Below are 10,751 nucleotides of genomic sequence, written 5' to 3'. Positions count from 1 at the left end.
AACCCAGAATCCCTTCAGCAAACTAGACTTCTTCCAGAGTTTGCAGAGAATGTAATTCCAAAGGACCATGCAAAACCACTGTTGTTCAATGTTGGATGACTCCCACAGTAAAACTGGCAGCCAAATATCTGATTTGTAAAAATTGGTGATCTGTTTATCAACCAATTCATTTGGACCTGAAACAAGAGGCAGTCTGCAATCTGCACAAATGTAAAAATGAAAGCTGGCTTTCTCAGATGACTGACCAAAAATTATCACCATGGATAGAGAAAATACTCAGGTCAGGCAGAATCCATGGAGAAAGAACCAGGGTCAAAGTTTCATGTTAAAGCCATGTTTTGTATTTGGGGTAGAGTGGTTTGATCCCAAGGTAGGGAAATAGAAATTTAAAACTTCCTTAAAATCATCACACAAGAGGTAAGACAATAAAATGTAAGACATGGCATAGGAATCTATCAAATAGTCAAGAAAAAATAACTTCAAGGATAAATTTAGAATTCATAGCTACCACTGACTTCACTGATGCAAATCTCCATATCGGTTTTATTTGCATTGTTTTATCAAATGTTGCACTGATATCCACTTCAATCCAATTTCAATTTTTCTGCTGCAAAAAATTCTACAAAATAATGTTAATGTTGCAAGAAAATCAAAAGAGAAAAATTCAACTGCAGCAAAATGCACTAATCAGTACAAATGATTGCAGGTTAAAAATAGACTTTTATGAAGTCCTTTGGGGCATTTCAAGGAAATAAACCTATTAAATACATATAGGTTATTTATTTCCTTTACTGACAATCGACCCACAGGAATAGAAGTAAATTGTTACTGGCTAAGACCCAACTTGCCACCATACTTGTGGAACTGACAAAGGCAAAATATTCAATGGATAGTTGAATTCAATGCAGGCAAAGCAAAATTCAATGAAAACTTGCATTTGGCTTTCAGGCCACAAATCTTCCTCATTGCAAATCCCAGCCTGAAGCCCCTTGAAAGAAAACTCCTTTCTATTGAGGCCCCTCCTGCTCTGGTATTTATGGCATCCTTTGGAAAGAGGGCTCCCTGCAAAATGCTGACTATCTTGTCTCTGTTTGTATGGTTCCAAGATTAAAGGACCAACACTGGTTTGAATCTTTTGAAGCTAGGGATCAATGCTTGCCAGAGGTCAGACCACAGCTTGAAAATGATTCTAAATAGGAACTGCATTATTCAAATATACCATAACATGACACTATGATTTTCCTTTTTCATTCCTAATTTACCAAGGTGTGCTCAATCAGCATGGATACTGTCATCTAGCATTTCTTGTTAATGATGAAAATACAAAGGGAATCATGGCATGGCAGCTTAACTGACAAAACATTTTGCAACAAAAACATTTATTTGAATTAATCACAAGTAAAGCAAACAAAACAATTGAAGCACAAAGCAAGTTGTGGTAAAAGTTGCCAAGCTTTAAATTTGTCCCATTTACTGGTAATAATATCAACTTCCAAAGAAAATGGCAAACAAAACCAGGACAAAGGTGTAGAATTTCATTCATATGCCACAATACTGAAAGACGACACAGATTTGAAGACACAGCACCCTCTGCTGCTTGGTAATGGAATGTGAATTTACTTGTAATGTTTCCTGGGTTTAATACACGGACTCCATGTATATTGTTGGCAATGTAGTTGCAAATTTTTCAAATGCACGTGCTGGGGGGGGGGGCACGAAGAGAAAATGGGTGAGATAAGTCAACTTTTATTCATCATTTCCTGATTCCCAGGTGCAAGATACTTTCTCATTTAATTTTTCTTCAATAATATCCTTTTCTTCACCACATAAATCCCAAGGTAACACATTAATGGTAAAGAACTAGCAAACTGACATTATCTGGGCTCGAAAGACTTTTTACCCTTTCGATTAACAAGATTTTGAGAACAAATTATCATTTGGACTCTACTGCAAAAAATAAATTCAAGTTTATAGAAAATAGACCCAAATATTCTTGTGCATACCCACAGAACTTTATGACATGAATACTTGCCAGCATTGTTTCTTAAACAGGAAAAGCATTCTTTTAATTCCTGTGGTTGAGGTAATCGAGCAAGAGTACTGCTGTCAACAAACCCTGGGTATTCTTTGACATTAAAGTATTAGATAGCAGTTAAATACATGAAATAACTTCCTCACATGGTCAATGCAATACTCCAAAAGATTTCAAACAGCTGGGCTGCTTAAAAAGCAGTCATATCACCATTATGTTTATTTTTAAAAGTGTCAAACCACACATGAGAAAATTGAAATTGGATATTTTATTGGCTGTGAAGTAAAGCAAAAATAATTGATTTAAATTTTCAATGCTCGTGTTTGGTTGATCTTGGAAACCAATCCAGAAATTAACAAATACTGATCTGGCATCTTGGTAGCTCAATTTTAAGAATGAGTGAATATTCCTTAGTTTGTTTAACTGCAACCTTGAAAATATTTTCACATATGCAAAGTACATTTAAATTGTCAGGACCTTTCTTTCTGAAACCATTGTACATGAAATAATGGTGTCCTGAAGAAATGAGAGCCTTGGGTTTTCATGAAGGTATTCCTGTGACAAGGATGGGAGGAAAAAAGAATTATACACATGATAGAGGTCAGCTAGTCATGGTTGATATCTTGTGTTCCAAGTGGATTTACTGTCAAAAAATAAGCATTAAGGCTTATCTATCTTGTTCTGGTGAAGGCAGAATTTAAATATCTGCATATCAATACAGCAAACCTTCAATATATTTCAATCCTAGGTTATGAAATTATTGCTGTTTACCTAGAACAAACCTGCTCTGTAAGTGAACCTCATATTTTCCTTGCCTGCTTTAAAAATAATTGATTTTGCGAGTTCAATTATTGTCTTTAATGTGAATATTGTTCTGCCTGACAGGTTATTTTTCTGCATTTATTTGGCTTGAGCTTATTAGCCTAGTGGTCCATTGAAAGAAAAATTACATACAATTTATTACTTTTCAAGGAATTTGAATAAAATTTGCTCTCCAAAATATAGCTATAAACAGATCCATTAAAAACACTAGTGTAGAAAACTACTGTACATAAAAAAACAAATTTTCAAGTTTAGTCTAAAATTATACAAAATGTAAAAAAATAAACCACCAAATGATATCAGAAGATTGATTGAAGTCTTCATGACATATGCTCATATTTTACTAAAGGGAAATCCCATTAGAAGCAGTAACAGGAATAAGGTCAGTACCTTCGTTCTTGCAATCTAAATGTTTCATAAAAATGCCATCATCCTCAAGCATGACCGCCTCGCTTCACCATAGTTTCATGTATTTGTCTGTCAAGTTCACGGATAATCCGATCCTCATGAGTGTATACTCCTGTCCTTAGCAAAGTGTCTCTTTCTCCTATGAGCCTAGTGAGATAATTGTCCAAGGCCTCGTCTGGATGTTGAGCATGTTCTCCAGCCTCCTGCCCACTGGTAGGTGTTCGCTGAACCGAGGTTTGCTTTTTATCTTCCTGAAGCTTTAACCTGATAAATCAAAACAATGAGCATTCCAGAAATTAAAATTAAAAGCTGTCACTGGTATTCTTTTCATTAGCTATGTTTCGACATTTTAAATGAGAAGAGCAGCAACTTGTATTCTATCTGGTTTACAACACACCAAATGTTATTAACGTGAAAATTATCAGTTTATTGCACTTCAAATCTTATTTGCTGCAGTTGAACAGGTACTTTTTAAAAAATCTGCAGAAACAACTACAAGAGTGCACTGAATTGAGAAGAGACAACAGATATAAAATAAATGGCAGATAATCAATATTCAGTTACCCGAGTGCAAAAAGAAAGTAACTTAGCAAGAGCGCAGAAAATGTTTTTTTGTGTCTGGAGCAGTCCCTGATGGGTGTCACAAGGGAGGTTCAACACCTTGATACCTGTTGGAAAGGAACGGTTGTTGAACGTAGAGGTGCTGGTTTTTCAGGCTTCTGGGGCTTCTGCCTGAAAGTAGCAGTAAGAAGAGGTTGTAACCATGGTGATGGGGCTCTTTTACTAATTTAGCAGCACCTCACACAGATACATTCAATTCATAAAGGGTCAAACCCTGTGATGGACCTGCCTAAGTTTGTTGCTTTCTACGTTACCGGTGGTCAAATTCTTAAACTAGATTGTGGTGCAACTCATCAGTACACTTTCCTTAGTGTGCCTGTAGAAGTTTGATGGAGTATTTGATGACATGCCAAATTTCTTCAGAGAAAGTAGACACATTGGTGTATCTTCTTCACAGTTGCCTCAATGTCCTGGCTGCAGAAGTCCTCTCAAATATGAACCCAGGAATTTGAAGGTGCCGATTTTTGCCACCTCTATCCCATCAATGCAGTGGTCTTCCAGCCTCTCCTTCCTGAAATCAACAACATGTTCTTTGGTCTTTGTGACATTGAGTGCAAGATTGATGATCTGACACCATCCAACCAGATCTTCGAACTTCATTATGCATGCTGACTTATCATTTCCAGTTATTTGGCCAACAACGGTGGTGTCGTCAGTGATCATCTTGTAGATTGAGTGAGCTGCACCTGGCTCCGCAGTCATGAATGAACAGGGAGTAGAGCTGGGGACTAATTTAAAAAAAAAATCACAATTTATTGTCACGAACAAGTGTCACGAAATTCACTCCTTTGCGACAGTATTACAGGTGAATTATACCCCATAAATGAATAGGCACAAAAAGAAAAGTGAGGGGGTGTCTGTGGTTCATTTTCCATTCAGAAATTTAATGGCAGAGAGGAAGAAGCTGTTTTTCTTCTATTGGGTGTTTGTCTTCAGGCTCCTGTACTTCCTTCCTGAAGGTGGGAAATCCCAAACAGTTAAAAAAAAACTGGAAATACTCACTAAGTCAGTAGCAGGTCCTCAGAGAAAACGCGAATGCCACAGGTAAATGAGCTTTCATCAGAACTCCAGAGTTAAATTTTAAAAAAGTATAAATGTGCAGGTTGAGAATAAAGAGGATTAAAAAAAAAACACCTTTTATGTTAAGATAAAAAAGACAGAAATCTAATGGAGAAAAAGTACTGAAAATCTCTCTATAACAAACAGCTTTAGAGCAACCCTAGTACATTTCTTTTTCTCTGGTACCTGTTCAACTCATTCCTAATCTCCTCCAATTCTTGTCGCTCTGTTTTAACTACTTCCTTTTCCTCTGCAGCAAGATAACGTAGTCTCATGTGTTCCAGTTCTTGTTGTTGCTTCTTTAGTCTTGCCATGGCATTTTCTTGCTCACGCTGAAACATGAATATTAAAATACTATCAATAAACTTTGCATGTTCAGTTTAAAAAAAAAAATCATTTTGCTTTTAACCTTATCATAGTTAAAAACAGCCCAAGATTACACATGGTTGCAACTTTTTTTTTAGAAAGTACTTTTAGCAGATTATGGGCATAAGAATACAAAAAGTTAAATTTGTTTATAGGACACAGGTATCAAACCATAATTCTGAAGCACATTTCAAGGTGGGGAAAAAAAGTGGTAATTCTGCCTCGCCTGCAGGAAAAAGAACCTCACTGTTGTGTGTGACTTTATGTACGTACTCTGACAATAAATCTGAATTCATAAATATTTTGGTTGATCAATCGTATGCATATTGATTGATCATTTCATATGCATAAAAACAATGATCCAGATTTTAATGTGTATATTAACATAATATTCTGATCAGTGAACAAGAAGAGTTATCACAGAAATTTAGAAGCAACCATTAGAGATGCCCTCCTTTTCTGAAAACTTCCTGAAACAAACTCATTTGATTCACCATTTAAATATATTCAAGGTATGAAGTTCTTGTGCCTATTAACATTTATTTAGTTAATTGTTTCTTTCCAATCTGATTGGCTGAGGACTTTCCAAATGGAATGCATTCTTCATATCTATCCATTCTCCTTTCCCAATTAAGGATACATTACTTATTTAGCTACTTAACCACAAGAACTTTCAGTGCAAAAAAAATCTTTGGAAAGCCAGTGGGAAGAAGTCTAATAATATTTGGAAGAAAAATCTGGACTGTACTGTTCCTGAGTGAGAAGCCACTCATTTGAGCCTCAAGCACAACTCTGCCATGTATTCCAAAAAGAAGTATGCTTTTAATGCAACTACATAGGCACATGTTTAATGAGGCAGCCTCAACCACTTCCCTGGTTAGAGAATTCCAAACATTCACTACTCTCTGGGAAAAACTATTTTTCCTCATCTCTGTCCTAAATCTACTCCCCTCCATAAATCTTCGTCCGCGAAGCCAAGCCAAAGAAGAAGAAAGAAGAAGAATTAAAGTATTGGTCTTTTGGTCATTGATAATTATATTAATTATGGTTTTTCACTTAAGTGGTAACCAGATGGTGGCTTACGGACCTCAAACATAATTTACAATTAATGTTCCAGCATCCACAACAAGGAATCACTGTGGATTATCAATGATTAAAAACCTTAGAAGCATAACTACTCATTGGCAGTGCTTCTATCTTTATCATCTCAGGGCATGTTGGTGTAAATGGTAGAATCAGCAATTAATGCCAGGCTTCTTAAACAACAATGGTGTATGGACTTTCTCAGTTGACCCAACAATGAAGTAATAAAAGCAATTCATTTCTAACTCTGCAAGGTGCCCAATTTAGAATCAGAAAATTTATCACGTGGGGATGTTGTTTGACCCATTGGCTCTGTGCTTGTTGAAAGAGGAAAGCATCCTAACCCCACTTTCCTGTTCGATCGGTGGGCCACAGCCCTTCAAGTAAAAATTTAAGTATTGTTTAAGTGAGATGATGCTTTCTGATTCAACTACATATTCAATACTATGTTCCAGACCCCTGTCATGAACTGAGTGTACCCCCCCTCCCCCGACCCAGTGCTCTCTAATTCTTCAACCAATTATATAAAATCTAAGTCCCTGCACTATTTTTTTTCCAGCATTTGAACAGGAGAAATATATATTTTCTATTTATTCTGTTGAAACCCCTTGCAATTTTATCCATTACACTTGCATGTCTCCTCAGCCTTCTGCTCCAAAGAAAGTAACCTTTCTACATAGCTACAATTTTCTAGTCCTACCAACATCTTAGTAAAATCACTAACTTAGTAAAATCACCATCTCCTGAAATGGATGCCAGGATTGTACATAACACTCAGGTATTTTGCTCTTCGAATTAGTTCTAATGTTCCATTTTCAATGTCATATCTAATAAATGAAAGCAGCTTGCAAGCCTTTGTAAACATATTGAGTAATTCTCCTTTCAAGATTATGAAAACAACAAACTGAAAGAAGCAAGTTATCAGTCAGAAAAAATGTTTGGGAGTACAAAAGTGGATAAATCCCTGCCATCTACATCCTAGAGATTTGAATTACAAGATACAGTGCCCTCTATAATATTTGGGCAAAGACACTTTTTTCCTTTATTTGGTCCTCTGCTCCACAGTTTTAATTTTGTTATCAAACAATTCACATGTAATTGAAGTGCACATTTCAGATTTTATTCAAGGTTATTTGCATACATTATGGTTTGACCATATGGAAATTACAGCACTTTTTAGACATAGCCCCCCCTTTCAGGACACCAAAATGTTTGGGACATTGGGCTTCACAAGCATTTATGACCACTCAGGTATATTTAATTGCTTCATTGATGCAGGTGTAAAAGAATTAGGCTTGCTTCTGTGCTTTGATCACCTTTGGAGTCTGTAGTTGCCATTTTTCAACATGAAGTCCAATGAAAGTCAAAGAACCCATTATGAGGCTGAAAAACAAGAACAAAACAGTAAGAGACATTGTCCAAACCTTGGGATTACCAAAATCAACAGTTTGGAACATCATGAAGATGAAAGAATTCATCGGTGCACTCAGTAATCACAAAGGGACTGCTATTCCAAGGAAGACCTCCACTGCTGATGTCAGAAGAAATCTCATCATAACATAGAAAAATCCCCAAACGTATATCCGACAGATCAGAAACATGCTTCAGAAGGCAGGTGGGGATACGTCAATGACAATTGTCTGCAGAAGACTTCATGAATAGAAATACAGAGGCGACACTGCAAGATTTAAAGCTTTGGATCTTGGGCACTTCCTTTATGCCTCCACACTTTGTTCTTGCCATCAGCCTGACACAGATTAATCTTGGTCTCATCTGTCATAAGATAGTTTTTTTCCATAATTCTACAGGCTCTTTTTAAATACTTCTTGGCAAACTGTAATTTGACCAACTTGTTTATTTGGCTAACTAGTGGTTTGTATCTTGCAGTATAGCCTCTGTATTTCTGTTCATGAAGTCTTCTGCGGACAGTGGTCATTGACGCATCCACACTTATCTCCTGAAGCGTGTTTCTGATCTGTTGGACATACATTTTCTTCATAATGATGAGAATTCTTTTGTCATCAGCAGTGGAGATCTTCCTTGGAAGACCAGTTCCTCTGCAATTACTGAGCTCACCAGTACACTCTTTCTTCTTAATGATGTTCCAAACTTCTGATTTCGGTAATCCCAAAGTTTGGACAATGTATCTTACTGTTTCATTATTGTTTGTCAGCCTCATAATGGCTTATTTGACTTTATTGGCACAACTCTGGTTCTTATGTTGATGCAAGTGCCACCAGTCTATAGTCGCTGAGGCACATCAGCTTGTTCTTCTTGGCCAGGATGTCTTGTTGAAGCAGATGGGGAATACAGACCTTGCAGAGAAAGGCTGAAAAGGTTTGTAAAACTCCATCCAGTTGGTTCACACTGGATGTACTGACACAGCTAGGTACACTCTATTGGCCAGAATCTTTCCAGGAATTCACTCTCCTGAAGGTTCTTTTCAGGTCAGTCATAAAAACTTGGAGCACAGATCATAGTTTTGAATGTTAAGAATTTTTTTTAATTTCAAAAATCAACAAAATGAAAAAAAAGGTTGTTGACTGTAAAGTGGTACAAAAATTATTTTCATACATTTACAAAAACCTCTATGAATAATGAAAATGTGTTGAAAACTTCAAGATCGCACCACTGAAAACACTTGAAATTGTGCACAATTTTTTAACGTTAAGACGTAATTCTATTACATGCTCCCATTTTCATTTGAGTGGGACCGTCACTTTCAGAGAACAAATGAAAGTGCAAGACTTGCAGGCTTAGAGAGAGAGAGAGAGAGAGAGAGAGAGAGAGAAATGGAATCCTCTGGAAGCAGAGGATTGTGACCATTGTGAAGGTCATTTGGAACATCTGAACAACAAAAGGGAAGCAGAAGAAATACTGCATTTAAGGTGACCCATGAAAAGGGATCTGGAAGCTTTGTGAGAATCACTCAGTTTGTGACTCTCAAAGAGAATGAGAGTTCTGATTGCCACTCATCTGAAAAAGGACATTCTTCTGGAAGCATCTCGACTAGGATTTCATGAGTTTATGAAAAGTCTGCCACCTGGTCTCTCCCACCTACTTCAAGAACTTCTTTGCATCCATTTAAAGCCTGCATATCAACACTGGATTTTCTGGAACTGAACTTTGAACCATCTTTCCAGAATTATGCCCAAGTTGTAGTGGTTTAGGGTATTCCACACTCACACACAGAATTGGGGTTAAGTACCAGTAGGTAGGCTTAGGTAAATTAATTAAGGTGTTATATTATTGTTAATTAATAATTAAGAATATTATTTTAAATATAAACACTGTCTGGGCTAATTTATTTTGCTGCTGTCTGATACATAATTCTAAAAATGCAGAGAATGGTATTTAACTGATACTAAGATAAAGCTGCTAATTAAAATAAACTGGCAACATATCAAATCACTGTGCACAAAAAAAATGAAATGAAATAAAGATGGAAAAATGCCATTAACATAAAGCACAGGAATGTTACACTTGAAAACGGAATCCTCTCTTAAAGGTGGCACAAGGAGGTCTCCCTATCATGAAAATAAACCTATTTATATAGAAGGGCCACCCATAAATCTGAAGAGATGTACAGTAAATATGCAGTTAGACTAAACAAAGATCAAACATACTGGCCACAACATCCTGAATAATCCTTGGCAATAAGCTGAAAAGCTCAAATGTAGTTTTCTGAAAATAACCCAGAGTTGACGAGTGGGTTGGAAGACCTGGACAATTTCAAGACTGAACTACCACATTGTTTTCTCAGGAAATTTAAACAGACAATAGGTAAATTGCTCAGAAATTAACCAGCTTAATTATTCAGAGTGGAAAAATCAGTGGGTAGATGTGTTACAAATCAATGCAAGAAATTGCAGTTGTCAGCAAGGAATCCCTCTTGCTCTCAATCAACATTAATTACAAAAATATATTTGTGAAATACATTGATTGCAGAAGAAAATAACTGGAAACAAAGTTGTATTCAAAATTTAAATACAGTTGTACCAAATTTGTCTTCACATTGATCTTTCTGGCACACCAAATCAAAAATACATATACATTCCAGGGTGCAGCTGGATACTGTCATTAACATTTTATTGGGAAAGTACGATATTTTTTCTGCATGCAATCCTTTATGCAAATGTTTGACAGAGACAAAAATTTGGAAGTCACAGGCTAAGATTTCCGACCCACCACAATTCAATAAGAATGTAGTTTGTTGGGGTCATGGGGAGAGAACGAGACTAGTCATGCTTTGACACTGTTTTCTTAAAGAAAATTAAAGCATGATGAATGAAACTCTTATAACCATATGAGATTTTCATAGCTGGAGCTTTTGTGGTGCAATCTATATCTTTGAAACAAA

At 36.4% G+C, this 10,751-nt stretch overlaps 1 protein-coding gene across 5 annotated transcripts in view; it reads right to left on the bottom strand.

The window, feature by feature from the left end:
* Positions 1-2,236: 2,236 nt before the first annotated feature.
* The window catches only part of cep120 (centrosomal protein 120), a 96,811-nt gene continuing 88,296 nt past the window's right edge, over positions 2,237-10,751 (bottom strand). For 4 of the 5 annotated variants that reach the window (XM_069893397.1, XM_069893417.1, XM_069893406.1 and 1 more), the window contains 2 exons: positions 5,129-5,274; positions 2,237-3,526 (listed from right to left, as the gene is read on the bottom strand). In XM_069893397.1, coding sequence (XP_069749498.1) covers positions 3,289-3,526; positions 5,129-5,274 — 384 coding nt within the window. In that variant the 3' untranslated portion in view covers positions 2,237-3,288. Of the gene's footprint in view, positions 3,527-5,128; positions 5,275-7,707; positions 7,775-10,751 lie in introns of those variants that run through there. The other variant, XM_069893419.1, reaches the window with a different exon arrangement.

This window comes from Narcine bancroftii, chromosome 1 (assembly GCF_036971445.1).
Source record: "Narcine bancroftii isolate sNarBan1 chromosome 1, sNarBan1.hap1, whole genome shotgun sequence".
In the NCBI taxonomy this organism is placed as follows: Eukaryota; Metazoa; Chordata; class Chondrichthyes; order Torpediniformes; family Narcinidae; genus Narcine; species Narcine bancroftii.
Note: the sequence above shows the minus strand (reverse complement) of the source record. Positions and strands in the feature narration are given on the sequence as shown.